We start from the raw sequence: 25,551 nt of genomic DNA, 5'->3' as shown, positions 1-25,551 counted from the left end.
AGATTCCTGTCTGCAACCTTGGAGAAGCCGCTGCCAGTCTGTGTAGACAATGCTTAGCTAGATGGACCAAGGGTCTGACTCGGAATATGGCAGCTTCCTATGTTCCTAACAACAATAACAAATATTTATATACCACTTTTAAACAAGTTTCCAAAGCAGTTTACATAGCGAAATAATAAATAAATAAGATGGCTCCCTATCCCCAAAGGGTTCACAATCTAAAAAGAAACACAAGATAGACACCAGCAACAGTCACTGGAGGGATGCTGTGCTGGGGGTGGAGAGGGCCAGTTACTCTCCCCCTGTTAAATAAAGAGAGTCGCCAAGTTAAAAAGGTGCCTCTTTGCCCAGTCAGCAGGGGTTAAGAAGCAGGAACTACCCTCCCAAAGGCAATCTGCAACGCCTTTGACAACACTGCGCCAGTTGGACCAAAGGCCCATCTCCGAAGGCAACTTCCTCTGTTCACCGTAGCTCTATTGCAGAACATCTGCCTTGCATGCAGAAGGGCCCCGGTCCAATCCCTGGCAGCATTTCCAGGTAGGGCTGGGAGATACTTCCTCCTGAAACCCTGGAGGGTCTGACTCAATGGAAGGCAGCTTCCTATGATCCTGCGTCCCTCAGCTGCATTCGTAAAAGAAAACCACGTCGCTGTGCCAAAGTCCCCAGCACGAGAGGCTGTCGTGGGTTATGCAGCTTGTGGCATTCGCACAGGCCTGCTCAACTTCGGCCCTCCTGCAGATGTTGGCCCACAACTCCCATCACCCCTGGCTATTGGCCACTGTGGTTGGGGATGATGGGAGTTGTAGTTCAAAAACAGTGGGGGGGGGGGGTTGAATTGAGCAGGCCTGCAGTTTAGCACAATGACGCTAGTCTTTGAGCCCCTGGTGGCGCAGTGGTAAAACTGCCGCCCTGTAACCAGAAGGTTGCAAGTTCGATCCTGACCAGGGGCTCAAGGTTGACTCAGCCTTCCATCCTTCCGGGGTCGGTAAAATGAGTACCCAGAATGTTGGGGGCAATATGCTAAATCATTGTAAACCGCTTAGAGAGCTCCGGCTATAAAGCGGTATATAAATGTAAGTGCTATTGCTATTGCTATTGCTAGTCTGGAATGCAAACTCCCGAGCCTAGCAGAACTAGCTACGGCCGTATTTGGACGTCAGCCCCTGCCTTATGCTCCGCAAAGTGGCTCAAGCGAAAAGGATGGGGGCCAACCTCAAGCCAAGCTTGCAAGGGGGACTACATTTGAGTCCCCTCTCGGTTACCACTGGCTCATGCTCTCTCGCTCGCTCGCTCGCTCTCTCCCTGGGGTGTCGCAAAGATGGAGTGGGCCCCGGAACAAAACGTGAAGCCGGGTCCCCGCCTGCCCGCTTTCTTCTTCGGAGAAGCATGCAACCCAGCCAGTTTGGCCCCGCTCACACAGGGGCCCAGGGACATCTATTGCCAACACACACACACACACACACCCCACACCGTTCAATTATAACTGCACTAGATTTGCCACGTCCCCCGGGAATTCCGGGTTTCACCCGGACTTTAAGCATCTCACCCAGATTGCTTAGACCACCCAGATGCGTGCGGATTTCAACTTGCATTTTTTTAAAAAAGCAAAAAAGCTAAGCTCTAGTCCTTGTAGAAGCGGAGTTATGGAGCAAAACGTGCAGCCGCTATTCTGCTCAAAAATTATTTTCAAGCCGATTTACATCATATGCAAATTAGGCACCCGGATTTCGAAAGCCAGAATATGGCAATCCTAAAACTCCACCCCTTATGCCTCTCTTCCCCTGTGGATTTCCTTAGAGTCCCTCGTAGATTGAAAGCTCATTGAGGGCAGGGACTTGTCTATTTTTCCTACATTTCTTTGTTGTTATTTTTACCTGCCATTTCCACACATACTGTACATACACAAATATAGGTCAACAATAAAACTCTATATAATAAATAACAGTACCCAACACCAGCACTACATCCTTCTTTGAGAAGGACTTCACTTTGAGGACTTTTGTTGAAAAGTGGTATACTGTATAAATACTTGCAGTTTTTTTATCTATTTGCCTGGTGACCTATTCATAGCAAATGTATACTGCCTAAGGATGCACATGTCAGGTGGTATAGAAATATTATTAATATTAATAATATTAATACTAATAATAATATCCATAGTAGTAGTGATGGGTAAAAATGTCCTACAGACTACTAAGCAAGGAAGGTATACAAAAACGGTTGAGTTGGTTTGGATTTTTTTCCTCCCCAAAAGAGTATTTATCTTGGATGTCCAAACAGGCTTATAATGAGGACTGGTGACTTGTGAATTTATTTGCAATCTAAACAAGTCTGCAGTGAGCTTCTGGTCAGAAGTCACTCCCAGGACAGCGACTCACACAAACGCACGTGCGTGCGTGCGTACACACACACACACACACACACACACACCCCAAACCATAAACTATATGAAAAGCAAACCTGAAGATTAAACCATCAATAAAATAAGCAACATTTAACAGTGGGAGAAAGATTACAAACAGCTGGCTTTTGAGATACTTTTCATGCAAAATACAGTGGCAGGGGGAACAGATTTTCACAAGAGGAAAAGCGGAGAGAGGGGGTTAAGCAGGGACCATGCACCTCCAGAAAACACCAGCAGTTCTTTGTGGGAGGTGGTGGGAGTAAATGGAACTGGGAACACCAGTAAGGGGAGGGGAAAAGAGAGAGGGGCGAGGACCATGGAGGATGTCTGGGTGTCTGGGAGATGGAGGCTGTTAAGGGGGCTGCATTTTATGACCCGGCAAGGAAGCAAAAGGAGAAGCTCTGGCATTAACCTGGATGTCATTGTGAGGATTCCAATCAGAATCGTAAATTATGACCGTGTCGGCCGTAGCAAGGTTTATGCCCAAACCGCCGGCTCGGGTGGAGAGCAGGAAGCAGAACTGCTGAGCTCCAGGCGCTGAGGACGACAAAATCCACAAGGTGGGGGGGACCAGAGGGGGAGAGACAGAGAGGAGGTTAGTCGTGACGGCAGCAAGCATCCCGGAGACCGACAGGGACGGAGCCAAGACTGGTTAGTGGCAGACGAAGAGGGGATCAGTCGGGGCCAGAGGCAGGCGGGCAGGGCAGTGGCATACACCCTCCGCACCCATCCCTGAAGCTCCTGGACCCGACAGGATGCAGCCCCACAGAACTATGTCCACTGTGAGGTTACATCGGCAATAGAGAAATAATTTATTTTGGTTTCGGCTTGTAAGCCCCGAACTGTACAGCTTTTAGTCCACTATTCGAAACAAAAGAACGAAATGCTCCAGTGAGTCCAACTCCAGCTTTTTAAATTTGTAGGTTTTAATTTTATGCTGATTTTAAATTGTCAAACTGTTTTAACCTTTTATATTTGTTTTAATTGTTTTTATCTCAATATTAACCGCCCAGAGACGAAAGTTTGGGTGGTACAGAAGTTAAACAAACAAACAAACAAATAAATAACATCTGCATGGTTGCATGCAGAAGATTCCAAGTTCCCTCCTTGGCATCATCTCCAAGATAGGGTGGAGAGAAACTCCTGCCTTCAACCTTGGAGAAGCCGCTGCCAGCCTGGGTAGGCAATACTGAGCTAGATGGACCAGTGGTCTGACTCAGTATATGGCAGCTTCCTGTGTAACGCAAATCTGTATAATAAGCAAGAACTACCATCTCAAAGGCAATCTGTGAATGTTTCCATTTTCACTCCCTTTCATGCCAGAACCATAACAGAGACAGGTAGCATTGAAGTGGGTCTTCAGGTTATCCAGGGAGTGAAAACTGGGCCCCAGCACCGCATCAGCAATACTGATCAAAGCTTACACCTCCCCACCCTCACCCCCCACAATGTTATCTGCTTGTCTGCAGAAGGACCTCCGTTTTGAAAACTGCCAAGACGTTTTTCACACCCAGCTTTTAGTTTGCATTCACATATTGGCCAAATAGATCCCGAAGTCCCTGCCAGATCTCGGGGATCACTTCACACACAATTTGGGTTTTTCTCTGTGCATTAGAGTGCAGCCTGCTTTATATCCAGGGGTTAAAAAAACACCACTTTTTGTGCAGGGTTTCTGTGGCAACTTCGAACTCACGGGAGAGCAGCAGTAAAGCCTGCTGTCTGAGAAGCATCCGGTAGATCCAAACACAGGTTCCCCCCGTGATGTTCCCACTACAGCGCCATTTGCATCCTTCATGGGGAAATGAAAGTGAAGTACCGTTAAACCTGTCAATGGCCTCCTGCCGCAGTCCACCAGTAATGCCGCCATCGATGCGCTCATACTTATACCCCTCGTATTCCAAGAAGTCCTCCAACAAGTCCAACATTTTGGTCATCTAGCAAAAAAGAAAAAACGTTGGTCCATCAAGTAGTGAACCATGAGATACGTCAAGGTAAAGGTGGTGCCGTCGGGTCGGTGTTGACTCCTGGTGACCACAGAGCCCTGTGGTTGTCTTTTGGTAGAATACAGGAAGGGTTGACCATTGCCTCCTCCCGCACAGTATGAGATGATGCCTTTTCAGCATCTTCCTATATCGCCACTGCCAGTCTGTGTAAACAATACTGAGCTAGATAGACCAATGGTCTGACTCAGTATATGGCAGCTTCCTCTGTTCCCAAGAGTCAAACTGATATGGATAGGCTTGAACATGGGGTCAAAACCAACAAGATGAAGTACCCCAAACACAAATGTAAAGTTCTGCATTGGAGTAAGAAAAAACAAATGCACAAGTACAGGATAAGGAGACTGGCTTGGCCACAGGACATGTGGAAAGGTGTCTAGTGGACCACAAGTTGAACATGAGCCAGCAATGTGATGTGGCTGCTAAAAATGCTAATACGATCCTAGGCAGCATTAACAAAGGCATCGCCTCCAGATCACAAGTCGCCATCATTCCACTCTATTCTGCGCTGGTCAGACCTTGCTTGGAATACTGCATCCAATTCTGGGCTCTGCATTTTAAGAAGGATTTCTTAAGAACCAAGATTTCTAAGGTTTCCTACTGCTTTTGATATTCTGCTGTTCGTTGGTTTGTTTCCGGGCTGTTCTGAGGATTTTTACATAGGTTTTCTTTTATCAGACTAGGATAATAAGATTTCTTATGTGGCCATCAAGTTCTGCCTAATTGCTAGTAGAATTGCTAAGACCATGTTATGAATTAATTACATTACATTTTTATACCACTCCATACAAAAAGGTCCCTGGGCAGTTCACAATCTAAAAACCATTAAGACACTGACACAATTAAAACAATTCAAAGTTACAAATAAAAACTCTAAAACGCGAAGCTTTTAAACGACAAACTACAAACTATAGTTGAATAAAGCCTGCCTTACTTAATCGAATATTTTGTAAAATGTAAAGATTAACTGGTCTATGACCGTAATAAATTTTATCTATCTATCTATCTATCTATCGTTGAATATTCAGGTATTACTATCTACTGAAGACAGTTGTCATAAACTGAGTTGAGTTTTGTTTTTGTTTTTAAAATGTTTTTACGCATCATGTGTCTGTTTTTCTGCATTTTTGCTGGTCAGTGATTGGAAATAAAATTACTACTACTACTTATTTGCATATCTGAAACATGTGGTTCTATTGCTTTTTTCCCCCGTTTGCAAAGGTTGAAGGGCAGCATAAACATCCATAAAAATAAATAAATACAGTGGGTCAGTTTTATTACCCCTGCAATGCCTATGTGGGAGGCTAGGAGGAGAGATGCATGCCGGAGTCACCAAATAAGAGCAGACCAAACCGAGATCCGTATCGGGGGCTTCATGGCCACTCTGCACGGCAGGCTCCGCTCGCCCTCCTGCTGCTACCCTGATGACTTCCCTCTGAGCCTCACTGCCCCACCTGTCCTCCCGTCAGACTGCCCAGCTGAGGGCCCCGGAGCGCCACTTCTGCCCACCTGAGAGAAGATGAGCACCCGGTGTCCGCCGTCCCGCAACTTCTTCAGCATCTTCTGCAGCAGCATCAGCTTCCCCGAGGACTTCACCAGCGAGCTGCCATCGTAGGACCCGTTTGGCAATACTGGGGCTTCCTGAGAAGATCGAAACGGGAGGTGAGCGATGACCCGATTCACCCTTGCGCGGACAGCTTCCCTTGAAAAGCACTGCGTGCCAGGGAGGGTCAAATGAGCCATCAGCCCGGGGGCCGATCCCCCCCTCACCCCGCTCCGAAAGTGAGCCTGGATATTCATCACTGAATGGGATCACATACGTTCCATTTTTCTACTCCCCCCCTTTCACTAGAATGTAAGGTCCTCAGGGCAGGGAACTCTCTCTTTGACCTATGCCCCTCTAAAGCACCATGTACATTCAAGTTGGGACATTTGATGCCTGTAAACACTTTTTCTACCCTGACCCTGCTGTGGGTGGATTCTGTGGTCTTTAGGATTGCTATTAATTTTTTCTTTATTTTGAATTGAGTTAATTGAGTTAATGTTGAATGCTGGAATAATGTTTATTGTTTGTGTTGTTTTATTGTTTTGGCCATTGGCTGTAAATAAAGTAAATAAAGTAAACTATCTATTTATTTTTTTACATTTTATCTCCTGCTCTTTCTCCAAGGAGCCCAGAGTAGTGTACTACATACTTAAGTTTCTCCTCACAACCACCTTGTGAAGTAGGCTAGGCTGAGAGAGAAGTAATTGGCCCAGAGTCACCCAGCAAGTCTCATGGCTGAAGGGGGATTTGAACTCAGGTCTCCCTGGTCCTAGTCCAGCACTCTAACCACTACACCACGCTGGCTCTCGTCCTACAAAGTTAAGCCTGGATCAGGATGGGGCGGTTGCTGCCTCGGGACCCCACCTGCCCTCCCTGGCACTAAATGTGGGGTGCAGAATAAAAGCAGACCTACCACGGCAGCCACGGGGAAAAGGTAGGGGTGGTTACAGCACTTCTTCAGGTCCATCATGATATTCAGCAGCGACACCTGGTTCCCGCCCCCTTTAGAATTCAGAGCCTCAAAGTTCCTCGTCAGGATTAACTTGTAGTACTTTCTGCAGGAAAACAGATGCGGGGAAAGGCATCCAGCTCCTGTCAGCTCTCACAGGTGCGGCCTTAAAGGGAGTCAGACCATACTGAGATCATTATACCAACGGATCTCGCTGTTCATGGATCCATTATCCACAGTTTTGTGTGTCCGCGGGCGGGTCATTAACACCCAACCTCGGCATACGCGGCCAAAATTTTAAAAAGCCCCAAAGGGGTTCATATCACGTATCTGTGGTTGGGAGACGGCTGGAAATTTCCAGCCGCCATTTTGGAAAAGGGAACTATTTGCGGTTTCTAAAGACCTCTTTTTCCCCATGGAAAATATCACAGGAAAATGGAAGAATTTGGATATCTGGGTGGGGGCGGGGCACATTGCTGGATAGCTGGAGCCATGCAGAGCACAGTAGAGCACTTAATTTTGCCCTTTTAAGACTGTTTTTGGGCCATTTTCATAGGAACATAGGAAGCTGCCATATACTGAGTCAGACCCTTGGTCCATCTAGCTCAGTACGGTCTACACTGACTGGCAGCGGCTTCTCCGAGGTTGCAGGCAGGAGTCTCTCTCAGTCCTATCTTGGAGATGTCGCCAGGGAGGGAACTTGGAACCTAGATGTTCTCCCCAGAGTGGCTCCATCCCCTGAGGAACTGCCTGCCTCATGCAGCGGTGAGTTCTTATTTGCTGGAGGTTTTCAAGCAGAAGCTAAATGGCCACCTGGATGCTGGATGCCGGGGGGGTTTCCCTGCTAACTGAGCAAAGCGACACCTTTTAAAGTAGTGATTATCTTATATTTAGCAGGGGGAGAGCAACCGGACCTATCCAGCCCCAACACAGCATCCCTCCAGTGGCCGTTGCTGGTATCTGCCTGATGTTTCTTTTTAGATTATGAGCCCTTTGGGGACAGAGGACCATCTTATTTATGTATTACTTAGTTTCCTGTGCCAACCGCTTTGAGAACAAGAACAATATATAAATATTGGTAGTAGCAGTAGTTGTCCTTTCCTGTACTGAGCATGGGGTGGCCTAGAAGACCTCAAAAGATCCCTTCCAGCTCTGAAAGGATGGGATTCATGGATTCGAATCTCCTGCTGGTCCTTTGACTGCTGCTGTTGGCACTTCATCCCTGCCTACCCTGGACCACAATAATGTGCTTTTCCACCCATGCTCTCCCCTCCAGCAACTGAACCTGTGGACTTAGAAAACAGACCCCCCCATGAGGGGGAATCTGGGGCCCGAGAGGGTCCTCTGGTGTTGCCCACCGTACCACCCGACCCCAACTGCCCTTCCTCATCACCGGCCAAGCGCTCACTTCTGCATCTGACTCAGCTCCACCCGGACAATCAGCTCCGTCTTGGCCGGCATGTTCTTGAAGACGTCGGCCTTCAGCCTCCGGAGCATGTGAGGCCCCAGAAGATCGTGCAGTTTCTTGATCTGGTCCTCCTTGGAGATGTCCGCAAACTCTTCCAGAAAGCCATCCAGGTTGCTGCAGGAAGAAGAGATGGAGAGTCAGGGATGGGCCAAACGGCTGGGAGCATTCCGGAGACCCCAGAATGTTTCGGCTGCAAGAGGAAACGGAGTCATCTCAAGGCAAGGCATGGAGGAGACCCCACCCCCGGTCTGTTCAGTCTTCAGACTTTAGGCTGGAGCTCTGGACACAGAAAGAGAGAGGGTGGGGAGGGGCACCTTCCTTGCAAGACACATTGACAACAGATCCATTTTCAAGGGAGACCTTTGAAAAGCGGCCTGATGGAGAGTTTTCTTTGTGGGGCAGCTCTGGATGGTCTTACTGTCCGTAAATATGTTTCATTGTGTAAACCGCCTCAGCTCTGCTTCCATCTTAGCCAAAGGGGCTACAGCTCAGGGTTAGGAGTATCCGCTCTGCATACAAAAGGTTTTCCGGATGAAAGTGAGCCCTTTGGGAGAGTTGGGCACACGCTAGATCTCGGATTAAGGCATCGAGAGAACTGTTTTGTAGACCCAATCTAATTAGGGGTGTGCAAACAGCTCCGAACCTTCGAACCAGTTTCAACTTCTGCCATTCCCAGTTACAAGGATCTCCACTCCAGCAGCAGAAAAGGCCCCAAAGCTCCAGACCGCTGGAAAGCTGCTGCCAGTCAGAGTCAGGAAAGGCTTCCCTCTGCCTGGGACCTCGGAGAGCTGCTGCCAGTCAGAGGTGGCAACACAGAACTAGATGCAGCACCAGGGTGCCTCAATTGCAGCTCTGTCGGCCGGATTCGGAACGGGTGGGTTGCAGTTTCCATTTGGAGGTGGGTTTTCCTCTTGTTGCCTGAGTCTCGTTTGGCGTGTGCAAGAATCAGGGAATGAAAACAGGCCCAGCAAGCATACTCACTTGAACCTCTCCGGGGTGAGGAAGTTGAGCAGGTGGAAGAGCTCCTCGAGGTTGTTCTGGAGGGGCGTCCCCGTCAGCAGCAGCTTATAGTCGATTTTGTAGCTGTTGAGCACCCTAAAGAACTGGGGTGGGGGGGCGGGAAGGAAGGAAGTTGGATGCGCAGAGCACAGATCAGAAGGGCTCTGACCAGCTCAGCCTCTACAGCAGAGAGGTTCTCAGGCTTGGGGTCCCCAGGTGGTGTTGGACTACAACTCCCATCATCCCCACTACACGGGATGATGGGAGTTGTAGTCCAACCCCATCCGGGGACCCCAAGCCTGGGAACCCGTGCACTACAGAAGCTTCCATTCAGGTTGGCACAAGAAGCCCCCAGCCACTGAATGCGGAAATAGACATTTTTTTAAAAAAAACACCAGTTCTCTACCAAATCCCTTTCCTCTCCCGTGCAATGTACGGTAATGGAGACGCAATGCTGGCGGCCACGTCACTACCTGCCACTGGAATGACAGGGAAACCCGTTCGCATCCCTATGTTTATATTCTAAAGTTATTTTTATCTAAAGGTTAAACCTTTTGGAGATTGATGCAATGTTTTAATTGTTGTCGTGTGTTGAAATTGGGGCGGTACAAAAATGCATTAAATAATAAAAAATAAAATAAATAATCAATGAAAGAGGACCACCACCAGCACCTTTGCTTTAAGTAAATATTGGTGCCAGTGGATTCTGGGGGTTGAACGGGGGGTGTCGTGGCCTAAGCCTCAGAGTCTTCTTCTGACCCAGAAGGGATTGGCCAGGCAAAGTGCTGACCCCAGATTCTCAAACAGAGGCTGGACGCCCATCTTTCTGGAAGCGAGAGCAGTTGCTTGCTCTGGGGAGGGGCTGGATTCAAAGACCTCCGAGGTCCCCTTGAGCACCAAAATGAGATCCACTTTGTGCCCTCTGCTATCAGAAGCTGGGCGTGACCCCCAAGCCCGCTCCAAACTGCTTCTGCTCCCCGCAAAGGTGTACCTACTTTGGACTGGTTGTTTTTCAGCCGATGGGCTTCATCCACCACTAGACATGCCCACTCGATCGACCCCAAGATGACCTGGTCAATGGTGATGAGCTCGTAGGAGGTGAGCAAGACGTGGAACTTGATCTGAGCTTCTTTCTGGAGGAAGCAGAAGGAGAAAGACGGTCGCTGGGCCTCAGTGTCACACCAGAGGCGGAAAAACAGAAGGGTGTGTCTACTCCTGCCGCGGCTCATCCTAAAGAGCCCGGGTGGCTCATCTCTCTCCCACCCTGTTGCCTGCAAGCTGGCCATTCATCAGGTAGAACTGCACAGCTAACCACACGACTCAGGGGCATATCTAGGGTGGGGCAGGCAGGGCACGTGCCCCGGGCGCCACTTGAAGGGGGTGCCATTTCTTAAAATTAATTTTTTTTTAAAAAGCCTGCCAAAAACAAAATGGCCACCACGCATGCTCAAATGGCCTCTGTGAGGCCCTAGGCCATACCAGGCCTCACAGAGGCCACTTGAGCATGCATGGTGGCCATTTTGCTTTCAGCTGCCATTATATATATAATTATATATAATTTATATTATTTTTATATATATATATATATATATATATATATATATATATATATATATATATATATATTTTTTTTTTTAATGGCCACTGCACATGCTCAAATGGTCCCTGTGAGGCCCTAGAGGCCAGCAGGGGGGACGGGGGACCTTTGCAGACCACCAGCCATGGCCTTTAGGAAGCCCCCCGAAGGGGCTACAGGTAATATTTTAAAAAAAAATTTTAAAAAATTTTAAAAAAATTCAGATATGTGACTTGTATGTGACCTTCAGGCTTGTATTTTTCAGCTGATATTATGGTAAAGTTACCTGAAAGATGGGTGTCAGATGTTTGGACAGGGGGCGCAATTTCAATGCTTGCCCTAGGCGCTATTTTCCCTAGATACGCCTCTGACACAACTCTACCTGATGAATGGCTAGCCTGCAAGCTGCAGGGCGGGAGAGAGAGAAGCCACCCAAGCTGTCCCCCAGCTCCTTAGGTGAGGCACCTATGGTCTACTGAATGTGTCTTTTTAATTGTTCTGCATCTCAACTAGAGCTTGTGGAGAGAGCAGTGTTGATGATGTGGGAACTCTGTTTTCTGTGGCAGGTCTCATGGGTGTTCACATGAGTTTTTCCAAGGGGGAGGGGAAGCCTGCAATCCTATACCCCTCCCTGGAAATATGCCCCATCGAATTCAATGGGAACTGGCTCAATCCCAGGGGAGGCAATGCCCCCCACCACCACACACACACACACTCCAGACACCCATGGGAAGTCTAGTGTGGTCCCTTGACATCTTGGATGTGAGTTTTTCTACTTTGGAATAAGACAAAAAAACAGGTTCGAAGCTGTCTGCACACCCCTAATTAAATTGGGTCTACAAAACAGTTCTCTCGATGCCTTAATCCGAGATCTAGCGTGCACCCAACTCTCCCAAAGGGCTCACTTTCATCCGGAAAACCTTCTTCCCGCTCCGGATGGCGTTGTCCTCAAAGGAGAATTCGTTTTCGCGGATCACCGACCGGCTCTCTTTGTCCCCGGTGTAGGTGACCACATAAAAGTCCGGTGCCCACATCTCAAACTCCCGCTCCCAGTTGATGATGGTGGAGAGGGGAGCGCTGACCAGGTACGGACCTTTGGAGTGGCCCTGTTTGGGGAGAAAAACAAGGCAGGAGAATATAGAAAGCTGCTGCCTGCTGAGTCAGACCGAGTTGGGCATTGTCTGCACTGACTGGCAGCAGATCTTCTGGTTTCTTCTGGCCCTTTCTGGAGATGCTCAGAATTGTAAATGCAAGTGCTTTGTGCACTGAGCGACATCCATAAGGGCTAAGAAAAGCCCTTCTGGATCAGGCCCAAGGCCCACCCAGCCAGCATCCTGCTCCACGCAGTGGCCCACCAGGTGCATCTTGGGAGCCCACGATGGGGGGGAAGAGGAGAGCGCCCCCTCCTGTTGCTGTTCCCTAGCACCTCGTGTTCAAGGGCATGCCCCGGAAAACCTATAGAAGTGGAAGCTGACAACAACGTGCCGAGGACGCTGTTGTCCACCGAGTCAGACCCCTGGTCCATCCATCTCAGTACTGCCCCACACTAACTGGCAGTGGCTATCCAGTGTTAAAGGCAGGAGTCTTTTCCAGTCCTACCTGGAGATACTGCCAGGGACTGAAAGAGAGGAGAGCTGGTCTGGTGGTAGCAAGCATGGCTTGTCCACTTAGCTAAGCAGGGTCCACCCTGGTTGCATCTGGATGGGAGACTTGATGGGTGAGCACTGTTAGATATTCCCCTTAGGGGATGGAGCCACTCTGGGAAGAGCAGAAGGTTCCAAGTTCCCTCCCTGGCAGCATCTCCAAGATAAGGCTGAGAGAGATTCCTGCCTGCAGCCTCAGAGAAGCCGCTGCCAGTCTGTGAAGACAATACTGGGTTAGATGGACCTATGGTCTGACTGAGTATTTGGCAGCTTCCTCTGTTCCTAGGAACCTGGGACCTTCTGCATGCAAAGCAGATGCTCCTCCTCTGAGCGACAGCCCCATCCCCTAAGGCAGGGTTTCTCAATGTGTAGGTCCCCAGATGTTATTGGACTTCAACTCCCACAATCCCCAGCCCCGGTGGCCTTTGGTTGGGAATTATGGGAGTTGAAGTCCAATTACATCTGGGGACCCACACGTTGAGAAACCCTACCCTAAGGGGAGTATCTTACAGCAATCACATGTTGTCTCCCATCCCAATGCAGACCAAAGTGGACCCTGCTTAGCAAAGGGGACAAGTCACACTCACTGTCACAAGACCAGCCCCAAGACACATGCTCCATGAGCAGTCTGCTTGCAAAGGAAGCTGCACAAGTCACCAATAGCACCGGACACCTACCTCCTTGTAAAGAGAGTAAAGGTATACAATAGTCTGGACTGTCTTGCCGAGACCCATCTCATCAGCGAGGATCGTGTCCGTCCCCTGCGCCCAGGAAAAGCGCAGCCAGTTCAGCCCCTCCAGCTGGTAAGGATGCAGCGTCCCACCTGCTGTGTCAATATACCACGGCTGCTTGTCAAATTTCACCGTAGGCTGGAGTGGGGTGGGGGGGAGAAAGGCATTCTTAAAGCAGTCGTTCTTTCTTATTATTAGAAATATTCATGAACCACTCATAAAAATAAAAAAGTTAAGTTCGATGGGGCTTACTCCCAGGAAAGCATGCATAAGATTACAGCCAAGTCATCAAAGGGAAAAGTGCCTTGAAAGGAAACAATTTCAGGAAGTGATTAAATCAGAAGCAACAATGCCCAGAGAAAGAGGTAGACGGAACACAGGAAAGGTTTCTTGCTTTTGTTTGCAGGACTGAGGAATCTGGTAGCAGAGGTGAAAGTGACCAGTTCAGTGGCATCTGAAATTGACCAGCTCAGTTCCAACTGTGTGATACTGACCAGAGGACCATATTCATTTATTTATAGTGTTCCACCATTAATACCTCTCTCCAGTTTTGAAGGCTTCTGGAAAAATGACAATCTCGCCTTCCTAGTTAGCGGGAGGATGAAGTTAATCACTTCAGTTGAATTTCAACAGCTTGTTCTGGCTGCTGCTGCTCAGCCCACTTAAGTGGTATTTGGTCCCTTTTATGTGGAGGAAAGTTCATTTTGTTTTGTTTTGTTTGTGTTTCATTTTTCTTGTGTTATGCACTCCAGATCTTCTGCCTTGAAAGCAGCAAAACTTAAAAAAATAAATAAATCCCAAAATGCAGTGTTAATTCCAGCCTTTTCCATAACATTGTGGATATGAAGCGGGAATTCATGGCTTGTGAAATGTATTACTTATCCTAGTCTTATTTAAAATCTAGAATATTAAAGAAATACCAGGGCGTGGGGGGGGGGTGCCTCCATAACTCCAGTGCAATGGAAAAGCCAACAGAAAAACTTGCGGGGTGGTGTGAGGCAGAATTTCAGTGTACTGAAAGAGCAGTATTGTGCAAAGCCAAAATCCTGGCAGCACCCTGCACATGTGTGCAGAAAGCACCTTACTTAGTGGGTGGTGAAAGTTGGAGGAACTGCAGCCTGCAAAGGGAGAGATTACAACCCGCCTTGTCTGCTCCCATGTGGACAATAAGAACATAAGCCGACAATGAGGGAGACTTGGTTGTCGTGCCTGCGGGACAGGCAGGGCCTTCTCTGTGGCTGCCCCCAGACTCTAGAATGCTCTCCCGGTGGCTATTTGCTCCTCAGTCTCCATCACAGCTTTTAGAAAGCATGTTAAATCGTGGCTTTTTGCCCAGGCTTTTTATGATTGTACTTGGTATTGCTTTTATGCTTGTGTTTTAAATTTTTTAATCAGATTTGTTTTGTATTTTTAGCTTAATATTTTTATTGTGTCTTTTTTACAATCTTGTTTTTAAATTTTGCTGTAAACCGCCTTGGGATTGTTTTAATGAAAGGCAGTATATAAATTTAAGAATAAATGCATGCATGCATGCATACATACATACAGCCCTGCTGGATCAGGCCCAAGAAGGCCCATCTAGTCCAGACTCCTGTTTCACACAGTGGCCCACTAGATGCCTCTGGAGAACCCACAGGCAAGAGGTGAGGACATGTGCTCTCTCCCACTGCCACCATAAAAAAAGCGGGGAGTTCAAGCACAAGAACCATCCAGGTGTGGTCACCCAGAAATGAGTCCAGCCAGCAGGTCTTCCAATAAAGCATCTGCAACACCCTTCTCCATCTGGAAGTACCGTGGGACAAACTGCAGAACTGACACAGGGCACAGAATCCAGGGGTTTTGTTGGGGGGGCAGGGTTTAGGTGTGAAGGACACAAAGTCTTGGCTTGAACACGCTCCCTACCAGGGGGCGGCCCTTTCATGAGGCAAGGGGAGGTTTTTGCCTCAAGCGGCAGGAGTGTGTAGATCATCGGATCCTGGCCAGCTCTGCAATCAGCACCTTCCCTCCCACTGAGCTGGCAAGAAACAAGAAGGGAGAAGAGGAGGCTGCTGGCAAACATCCTTCCTCCCTACCAGTCAAAGCTCCCTTTGAAAGGAAGGCGATCCATACCAGAGTTGTGGGGCAAGGCAGCATTGGGCCACCCTTGATTCCCAGCCACTTCTGTCCTTATCCCCAACTTACATCCACAATGGGTGTTTCTGGTGGTCTTTCCAATTTTTCATCATTCAGCTTCTTCCCTTTCTTGCTCAGCCTTTTGAAATGCTGGCTGTTCTCTTCTCCCAGCATCAACTCCCTGCAAAGGGATTCATTGTACATAAAGCAGAGAATGCAAAATGCTCCTAACAGGGAACTTTAAAAGCTGCTGCTGATAGACTGAGCCAGACCCTTGATCCACCCAGCTCAGTGCTGTCTGCTCTGACTGCCAGCAGCTCTCCAAGATTCTGGGCAAAGATGCAGATGCTGGAAATTGCAGTTGGGACTTTCTGCATTCAAAGCACAAGTTTTTCCACAGACAACATCTATCTCCCTACGCTCAGAGATGGAGCATGTCATCAAGCCCCATATTGCCAGAAGCAATGAGTTACAGGCTGTTACAGTATGGTACTAAAGTTTTAGTATGTTTTACTAAAGTAAAGCTTTAGTACAGAGGCGTATCTAGGGAAATCGCGCCTAGGGCAAACACTGAAATTGCACTCCCTGTCCAAACATCTGACACCCATCTTTCAGATAACTTTACCATAATATCAGCTGAAAAATACAAGTCAGGCTCGTTAATCTTTTAATATTTCAAAAACTATTTTAGCAGTGGACGTAGCCAGACCAAAAAATGCTGGAAAACTACAAATTTCAGTATGCTGGGGCTCATGAAATACCCAATACTATGTGGAGGTGTACTTGGAAAACTAAACAGAAGTGCCTGTCTAATTTTCTACTATGCATTGTAGCATCACTTTTACATAAGTTTTAAAAATAAATGGAGAATTTGACTTTTCCCAGATACTCTGAAAATAATTAAAGGATATGCAGAGTAAACTGTGTCACTGCTTGGAATATATTCTAGTATTTCAGAAAGACAGTTAAAATGAGAGAAAGAGAGCAAGAAACTCCCAGTGTGCCTTAATACCACGGATTTCACACTGCTTCAGAGACAAACTCACCATTAATAGCCATATTATTAAGACATCACATTTAACTCACTTATCACAAAAAGCAAAGAAAGAGCAAATGAATACAATCCTAGCTCATAAACATCAGCTCATTATTCACAAGCCCTGATTCTCTGTACATAGTGCCAATCTGAATATGTGTACAGTGTCTTATATTTATTTTTTAATTTATTTTTTACCTGTAGCCCCTTCAGGGGGCTTCCTAAAGGCCGTGGGGGGTCTGCCCTCCCCCCGCTGGCCTCTAGGGCCTCGCAGGGACCAATTGAGCATGTGCAGTAGCCATTTTTTAAAATAATCTTTTTTTAAAAAAAGAATGGCTGCTGAAAACAAAATGGCCACCGTGCATGCTCAAATGACCTCTGCAAGGCCTGGCATGGCCTAGAGCCTCACAGAGGCCATCTGAGCATGCGCAGTGGCCATTTTGTTTTTGGCAGCCTTTTAAAAAATAATAATAATTCTTCTACAAAATGGCACCCCCCTTTAAATGGCGCCCGGGGCACATGCCCTGCCTGCCCCACCCTAGATACGCCCCTGCTTTAGTATGTAGTATGGTAGTTTCAGTATGGTACTAAAACCAGAAAACAGGCAACAATGTAAAACTCATATACTTATCAGTGAAGTCAAAGTGAAAACCTCACAGGGTTGTTGTGAGGACAAACAAAACCATGTACACTCTGGGCTACATGTAGAAATAAACAACAGACATACATCTTGAAGGCTGACCTGTGATTCCAGTAGAGCTGTTTGAAGTTTTCATAGTAAGGGATGACGATCTCATCAATCTCCCAGGTGCACTGGTCGTACGGCAGGTCCTTCCACTTGATCAGGTAGTGGACGTCGCCCTTCTTGTCAAAGCTGGAAGACGGGGCCCGTTTATCATGGCTGGACCATCAAGATATCACATGCATGCACACAGACACAGACACTTCTTGTAGCCCAGCTCCGCTTGGCGCATGCCAGTGCCACGGACAACCCTTCCACAAGGCGAGGTGTGAGGAACAGGTTTTTGATTCCATGTAAGGTGGGAGACCCAGGTCGATCAGGGCACAATCCACCCAAATGCCCCTGTGCAGACCTCAAGGCAATGAACAAAACCGCCCTGCTCTTGCGGGCTCCCATCTGCCCCGATGTCCTCGTGCTCACCAAGAGCAGAACGGCCCTGTTGGTTCAGACTGGAGGTCCACCAAATCCAGTATCCAGTTTCCAGCCACGGCCAACCGGATGAGTCCTAAGGACATCGCAACAGCCCCGCTGGATTGGACCCAAGAAGGCCCATCGAGTCCAGCTTCCTGTTTCCCACGGGGGCCCCACCAGATCCCTCCGAATACAACAAACACTCATATACTGCTTTTCAACAAAAGCTTGAGAAGCCCGCAGCCCGCCAGAGGAGGAGGAAGCGGAACCCAGCCTGCCGCCGCTGCTTCGGCCCTCCTCTCCCCTCACGCGCCTCCAGCCAGGGGGTCCGACCGCTGCCTGCCCTTCCTTCCTCACCAGCCAGGATGTGCGGCTGGAGCTGCTACATCGACCGTCTGGCGGCCAACGACACCCGCCCGGCGCTAGCCATCAGGGGCAACAAGGGCGCGCCCTCCGTCTGGGCCACCACCCTGGGCAAGACCTTCGCCAACATCACGTTGGCGGAAGTGAACACCCTGGTGGGGAAGGACCGGAGCAGCCGGTTTGTAAACAGGCGGACGCTGGGCAGGCAAAAGTGCTCCAGTATATCTGGGGGACCTGGGTGCTTATCTGGGATGGCTTCCACCCAGACAGTGAGTGCACCATGGGCCGGAGGGTGAGGGGCACGGGCAGGGCCCCCATCTTCAACCTCACAGCTGCCATGACCAACAAGATTATGGTCCTCATGATGGGCAAGGTGTCCACGGCGGCGGCGTCGAGAGGAAGTGCTTTGAGAGGGCCAACCACTGGTGGCGGAATGTTTGAGGGCCAACCACTGGTGGCGGAATGTTTGAGTGCCAACCACTGGTGGCGGAATGTTTGAGGGCCAACCACTGGTGGCGGAATGTTTGTGGGCCAACCACTGGTGGCAGAATGTTTGAGGGCCAACCACTGGTGGCGGAATGTTTGTGGGCCAACCACTGGTGGCGGAATGTTTGTGGGCCAACCACTGGTGGCGGTCGCAGTATTGACCCGCCTGCCTCGTCCCACCTGCGGTACTACTGATGGAACGGTGCAAGTTTGTGACCGCCCAGGGCCACTGGCCTTGCCATCATGGGATCGGCCGAAGCGCCGGATGGCCATATATTCCAGCCCTCATCGCCCCTCCCTCTCCTGCTTCCCGGTTTCTATAATTTTTTCTAATCCCTCCCCTGACACCACTGTTGGCTGGCCAAATAATATATCTGTCTTTTTTTTAAAAAAGCTATCTAAGTTAGTGCCATCCCCACATCTTGTGGCAGTGAGTTCCACATGTGACCTGTAAACTGGGCCACACGCACGCTCTCACCTGTGGTTGAGAATCCGGTGGATCATCATCCACTCTGGCTTGATGCCGTAGCGGTAATACTTCTCCTCCATCTTGGCAAAATCGGGGTCTTTGCTCTTCCTCTTCTCGCTCTTGCTGTCCTCGTCTCCAGATCCATAGTCGAAGGCTGGCGGGTCGTCCATGTCATTCTTTCTTTGGTAGTTGCGGTACATGACAGTGTGGTAGAGCTCCAGCTGAAAGATGTCGTCAGGGAAGAAAAGGTCTAAGGTTCCTCAAGCTTAAGGTTCCTCAGTCCCCAAATGTTGTTGGACTACAACTCCCATCAGCCCCAGCCACAAGGGTCAAAGGCGGGGTTGCTCAAGCCTGGGTCCCCAGAGGTTTTTGGACTACAACTCCCATCATCCCCAGCCACAAGGGTCAAAGGCGGGGTTGCTCAAGCCTGGGTCCCCAGAGATTGTTGGACTACAACTCCCATCAGCCCCAGCCACAAGGGTCAAAGGCGGGGTTGCTCAACCCTGGGTCCCCAGAGGTTCTTGGACTACAACTCCCATTGTCCCCAAGCTCTGGGGGCCCTGCCTTTGACCACTGTGGCTAGGGATGATGGGAGTTGTAGTCCGCCCACCTCTGGGGAGCCAGGGCTGGGGAACCCTGGACTAAGCAGCTGGGCTGGCTCTTCCTCCTCCTCCTCCTCCCCGCCTGCAGCTGCATCAGAGCCTGCCGTGGCGTCGTCCCCGTACCTGCAGCTCCTTGACCCAAGAACAGTGCCAGTAGGACAGCCCGGCCCATTTCACGAAGAATTCCCGCTCAGGGATGCCTTCCAGAGGCTTTGGCGGGGGCATCAGCATCAGCTCCAGATCCGCTGGGGGCAAGGCAGACACAAAGGGCGGGGGAGGCTCCTTCCACAGCCAGTGGAGAATGCGCTGGACCTTGCCTTTTAAGGGCGGGCACTGAGAAGGCAAGAAAAGAGACACATGAATAGGTACCTGGGAAGCTGCCATCTACTGAGTCAGGCCCTTGGTCCCTCTAGCTCAGCATTGTCTTCACAGACTGGCAGCGGCTTTTCCAAGGTTGCAGGCAGGAGTCTCTCTCAGCCCTCTCTTGGAGATGCTGCCAGGGAGGGAACTGGGAACCTTCTTCTCTTCCCAGAGCGGCTCCATCCCCTAAGGGGAATATCTTCCAGTGCTCACACATCGAGTCTCCCATTCAAATGCAGACCAGGGCAGACCCTGCTTAGCTAAGGGGATAAGTCAGGCTTGCTACCACCAGACCAGCTCTCCTTGCAGACCAGCTCTCCTCACCCATCCTACTCAAATCAAATCAAATTTCTTTATTTCGGACCGTGACCAGCATGAGATTAAAACAAATGTAGAACAGAAAACAATCAAACTTCTACTGCAACCAATAAAACCAAATAAATTTTTAAAAGACCTCCTGAACAGGGTTCAAGGTACATGGACCTACCAGAACTACTAAAAATACATAACTAAGAATAAAAGTTTCTGCAACACAGCTGTGGAAATTCTGCAACTCTCTTGGTGTTTTCATTCTGTCCAAGATCCTGCTTGTTTTTTCACTCTGTGTGTAGCATTTTGGGTCACAGAAGGGGGCCGGGCACACATTTACTACAATCAACGGTCCCCGTAGAAGAGGATCTGTTAACTGCAGGAATTGAGCAGGCCAGGAAGTTAGTTAAACAACGTGTTTGGGACATAGAAGTTCAACAAGAAGCTGCATGGATCAAGCAGGGTTTATACTTAGGGAGTCCGTCCAGCTACCAATCTTAAGCCTGCTAAGTATTTTGATGTGGCCCTGGTCCCTAAATTTAGACGAGCTCTCACTTTAGCACGTTTAAATGTTCTTCCTACAGCAGTATTGGAAGGCAGGTTCAAGGGAGTTCCACTATCTTAATGACTTTGCCCATGTGGTAAAGGGGTTGTAGAATCCACCTCGCATGTTATCCTTCATTGTGATTTTTATAGTGAACCCCGTTCAAGACTTCTGTCTCCTAAGTTAGATAATTTGCCGGGCCGGTCTGATGAATTTTATTTAAATTATCTTTTAACTTGTGTGGATAATGACATTATCTCTGGCGTGGCCAGGTTTTGTTACATTATTTGTAAAATGTGTACTGTTTTATTGTAAATGTTTGCTGGTCAATGACCGAATAAACTTATCTCTCAAAGCCCCATGGCAAACTGTTCCCTAAATATTCAAGTGGAGGGGGATACCCACAAGCACTGGAGAGGCCTCTCTGGAAGCCCCGCCCACTCTGGAAGCCCCACCCACCCAGCCGAACAGCTGAGAGGCAGCAGCAGAGAGCGAGGGAGCCAGGGTTCCCTCTAATAGGGGTTCCCAGATGTTGTTGACTACAACTCCCATCATCCCCAAGCAAAGTCTATTGCAGCTGTGGATGCTGGGAGTTGTAGTCAAGAAAACCTGGGAATGCCTGTCAGAGGCAACACTGGAGGGAGCTGTAGGAGCTTTCCTGCAGGGAGCCTTTCAATAGGAGGCAAGCCTGCGCCTTGCTAAAAAAAAAAAAGTTGGCTCGCCCCGGTCGCCCTGCCCTAAGGACGGCCCTGTTCGTTGAAACGCCGACTGTTGGGAGTTTTTGCCTCTCTGCCTCATTAGGAGTCAGACTGAGAAGCAGCCCCGAGCCAGCCAGAGCTCCAATGGAACACCAGCTGCAAAGCAGAGTGGCATACCTCGTGCTACCCATCAGCAAGGGGTGCCTTGGTGCCCCCCCCAGAACCTGGCAGCCAAGGGACACCTCCAGGAGTCCCAGGTGGCCGAGGAGAGCACCCCCAGCCCCAGAGGCAAGATGCCTCTCAATCCCAGTTGCAGGGGAGCGGCAGCAGGAGGGGAAGGGGGGATGCCCTCCCCTCTGGCCTGTAGGCTTCCGAGAGGCACCTGGTGGGCCCTTGTGGGAAAGAGGATGCTGCACTCTGCTGAGGCCGCCTTGGGCCTGATCCAGCAGGGCTCTTCTTCTGTCCTTCCTCACCCCGCCCCCCACCTCCACCCCCACAGCAAGCCCTCCGGGCAACAGAGGGGACCTCCGAACTCAGAGGCCCTGAGCTGGCTGCCCCCGGGCAGAGGGAGCAGACGGAGGTAACACTCACGGTACAGCGAGGGCAGAGCCATTCACCATTGGGAATGTCTGGAAGAGGCGGGTTCAGGCAGTGCAGGTGGTAGGAGGACGGGCAGGTGTCGCAGCAGAGGAGCTCCCCTCCATCCTTGCAGAGCCGGCAGAACTCCATGTGGTCGTCCTCCTCCTCGCCGAGCTCTTCCTCCTCCTCCTCCTCCTCCTTCGGCTCCCACTGGATGCCCTCCTTCTCCTGAGGGGGCGAGCAGGCAGAGCAGGAAATCACAGGAGCCCCACACACACCCCAAACACTCCCCGGAAACTCCCCTGCACACTTTGGGCCCACCCTTCTCTGGATAGCCAGACATCCAGCCGCAAGGAAACAGACTGACTGATTGATTGATTGATTGATTGATTGATTGAACATATTTGTATGCCGCCCACAACCCAAGTCTCTAGCTGGTTTACAGCAATAAAACAAACCAAAAATTATTAGCAGTTAAAACATATAAAAAGATCAAATTTTGAGCAATTTTTGGAAGGGCGGAATTTCAATCAATCCATCCATCCATCAACCAAATACATAAATAAAAATGCCTATTAAAATACCCGTCCCAATGTCTAGCCTAAATCTGTTAAGAATGCAGTTCAAACACTAGGCTAATGTACAAACATAACTATTTGGATTCCACCCTGACAACCAGAATATCATTCAGAATCCAGTAAAAAAAATACTAGGTCCAATCTTATACGATCAAAAAGACATTTCAAAAGTAGCATAAAATCAGTAAACGTACATTGCTCACATCTGACGGGTTCACAGAATAGACTGATAAAAGAGTCCAGCTCTGAGAGATCACCCGGTCTCTCCAGGTGTTCAGGAACAAACATATGGTAACCAAGTAGTTTCCCAAGAGGCTGGTTGTTGCATATCCCGAAAATATCACTGCAGAAGCTCTTGTCTGAAGGGATAATTCTACTCGGTGAACGGACTGGAATGCTCTCACGTGATTTGGATATTTTTCATACTGAGATGCATGACTTATATTTGCTGTAGTGATTTTTATCTGCAAGTCAAGTTCTTATTTATTTTTTATCTCTCTATGTAAACCGCTTTGGAAACTTTTGCCAAAAAGCAGTATATAAACATTATTTGTTTGTTTATGATACTTTTGAAATATATATAGTTTAATAGCATAAGACTGGACCTAGTATTTTTATTGGAGACGTAACACATTTAGGCTAGACTCTGAGAAGAATTCCCTGACTGTAAAAGCCATTTAATAGCCTTAAAAAGCAAGAGGCTCTCCATGCCCAGAGGTTTCCCAACAGGGGCTGACGGCCACCCCACAGGGAGGCTGTAGGTTTCCTGCAGGGAACAGAGCATTGATGACGTCTAACGCCCCTTTGCAACTCTAAAATTCTAACTGTGCCCTCCTGAAACTTAAGCCCATTAGAGGGCAGTTCACATGCACGGAAAGAGGGTAGGAGGCACGTCCTACCCAGCGTTAGGGGCTCTGCACACGCCCATTTTCCAGTTGTCTGTGAGTAAAAAGCAAGGTAGGAGGAGGAGGAAGTGATGGTCTGCAAACCAGCAGCCAAGCTAAAGAGCTCTGTCCTATCCAGCAGCTGGACGCAGCTCATTTAATGGGGGAGGACTAAAAACCCCACAACCGACACCCCCGCCCCACAGCCACTGATCAGCACCCCGTCACTTCCTCCGCCTCTGACTTTAAAAAAAATAATATTATATTTATAAACTGCCTAATACCAAAATCTCACGGCCATGTACACAACTTGAAACAACAAATAAAACTCAATCAAAACAAATGTAAAAGCATAGCATTTTAAAAATGGTTTCCCGGAAAACACGTTAAATCGTTTTTAAACCAAACACACACACACCCCACCACTATTTTAAAAAAAATAGTTTTAGCAGGAGGCCTGACAAAACAAGCCTGTCTTAAGCGATTCTTTGAAGGCAGCCAGAGATGGAGAAGCTCTTCTTTCGGCAGGGAGTGCATTCCAGAGCCCTGGGGCAGCCACAGAGACGGCCAGGCCGGAGTCGCCACCAGACAAGCTGGCGGAAACCGTAACCAAACCCTCTGTGACCGCAGTAGGCGGCAGGGTTCACGACAGAGAAGGGGCTCTCTTAAGCACCCAAGCCTTTCAAGGGCTTTATCGGTAATAACCAGCACACTGTATTTCACTCAGAAACATATTGCACACCTTGCTTTTGACTCACAGACCATCGGAAAACAGAAGCATGCCTGTTTCCCGAAAGTGGGTAGGACGTGCCTCCTACCCTCTTTCTGCTGCTCATGTGAACTGGAATTTCAGCATTTGCACTCCAGCCTTCCATGACCAGGCTGGAGTCCGACAGAGAGCAGCATGGACCCAAGCCCAGCCCTTGCCCAAGAGCCTTGTTTGACATGTAGGCTGGCGACCATGGAGGGCTCACGTACAGACACTTGCCGTCCACCCCCTCGCCTTCCGCCCGGGGCTGACCCTCTGCCCCCAGAGCTCCTTACGCAGTGTGGACAGCTCCACTTCCCCTCCGGGGCCTTCTCCAGCTCTGGGTCCAGGCAGACGAGGTGGTAGGCCCGGGGACACGTGTCACAGAGGATGATCTCCCCACCCTGCTGGCAGACCTCGCAGTAATCCTGGTGGTCCGTCTCGTAGCCGTCGCCTTCCTCGACTGGAAGACAAAAGCGGGGCAGAGAAGCAGGGGTTCTCAAGGGGGAAACGGGGCAGAATATTATCCGCTGAAAAGGAAACGTTAAGCTACATCAAGAGGCTTACAGACTGGGAATTCCTAGGAAGCTGGAGAGAGGTTCTCAAGGAGAACACAGGAAGCTGCCACATACTGAGTCAGACGCTTGGTCCAGCTAGCTCAGGATTGTCTACACAGACTGGCAGCAGCTCTCCAAGGCTGCAGGCAGGAGTCTCTCTCAGCCCGCTCTGGAAATGTTTAGCCCCCATAATAGACTGGGAACTCTCTCCGCTGCACCCTCACACAAGTGCGGGCTGGTCATTCCACCCAGAAGCCTGCGTGGCTCAAATTAACACTGGGTCTCTGCACATCTCAGACGGGGGGTGGGGGTGGGCCAAAATCAAACTTTGCCTAGGGCGCCAAAAGCCCTAGGGCACAACCCTCTGGAGGGGGACACACACCCCCACACACACACAACCCAAGGTCTCCTCTCTCTCAAGGGAGCCTCCCTCCCAACACCCCCGCCCCAAGGAAGGGAGGGAAGAGCCCCCCAACCATCGCCTACTCCTCTTTTTCTTCTTCCGCCTCTTGCCCTTCTTGCCCAGGCCGGCAGAGGACTCGGAGCGCACGGAGGAGCTGTGGATGCTGGCGCTCTCCAGGTCCGACTCCTCCCGTTCCTCTTCCTCACTCTGCAAGGGAAGCCAAACTGCAGGTGGTCACCATCGCTGCCTCCTGGAGGGTGGACCTCGGAAGAGCCCGTCTCAGACCACATTGGACCCACCTAGCCCAGCCTCCGGGTCCCCCCAGCGGCCAGCCAGATGCCTCCAGGAAGCCAC

General features: G+C 49.5%; 1 protein-coding gene across 6 annotated transcripts in view; it reads right to left on the bottom strand.

Moving 5' to 3' along the window:
* The window catches only part of CHD5 (chromodomain helicase DNA binding protein 5), a 93,087-nt gene that overhangs the window by 36,474 nt on the left and 31,062 nt on the right, over positions 1-25,551 (bottom strand). For all 6 annotated transcript variants that reach the window (XM_053281190.1, XM_053281192.1, XM_053281194.1 and 3 more), the window contains exons 7-22: positions 25,281-25,404; positions 24,534-24,700; positions 22,040-22,255; positions 19,661-19,870; positions 18,945-19,156; positions 17,207-17,338; positions 15,498-15,609; positions 13,263-13,454; positions 11,848-12,048; positions 10,362-10,499; positions 9,349-9,470; positions 8,308-8,481; positions 6,864-7,005; positions 5,914-6,045; positions 4,221-4,338; positions 2,817-2,941 (exon numbers count right to left, since the gene is read on the bottom strand). In XM_053281190.1, the coding sequence (XP_053137165.1) occupies positions 2,817-2,941; positions 4,221-4,338; positions 5,914-6,045; positions 6,864-7,005; positions 8,308-8,481; positions 9,349-9,470; positions 10,362-10,499; positions 11,848-12,048; positions 13,263-13,454; positions 15,498-15,609; positions 17,207-17,338; positions 18,945-19,156; positions 19,661-19,870; positions 22,040-22,255; positions 24,534-24,700; positions 25,281-25,404 (2,517 nt within the window). The remainder of the gene's footprint in view (positions 1-2,816; positions 2,942-4,220; positions 4,339-5,913; positions 6,046-6,863; positions 7,006-8,307; positions 8,482-9,348; positions 9,471-10,361; positions 10,500-11,847; positions 12,049-13,262; positions 13,455-15,497; positions 15,610-17,206; positions 17,339-18,944; positions 19,157-19,660; positions 19,871-22,039; positions 22,256-24,533; positions 24,701-25,280; positions 25,405-25,551) is intronic.

This window comes from Hemicordylus capensis, chromosome 16 (assembly GCF_027244095.1).
Source record: "Hemicordylus capensis ecotype Gifberg chromosome 16, rHemCap1.1.pri, whole genome shotgun sequence".
NCBI lineage: Eukaryota > Metazoa > Chordata > Lepidosauria > Squamata > Cordylidae > Hemicordylus > Hemicordylus capensis.
The sequence above is the reverse complement of the archived record's forward strand: the minus strand, read 5'-3'. Positions and strand labels throughout refer to the sequence as shown.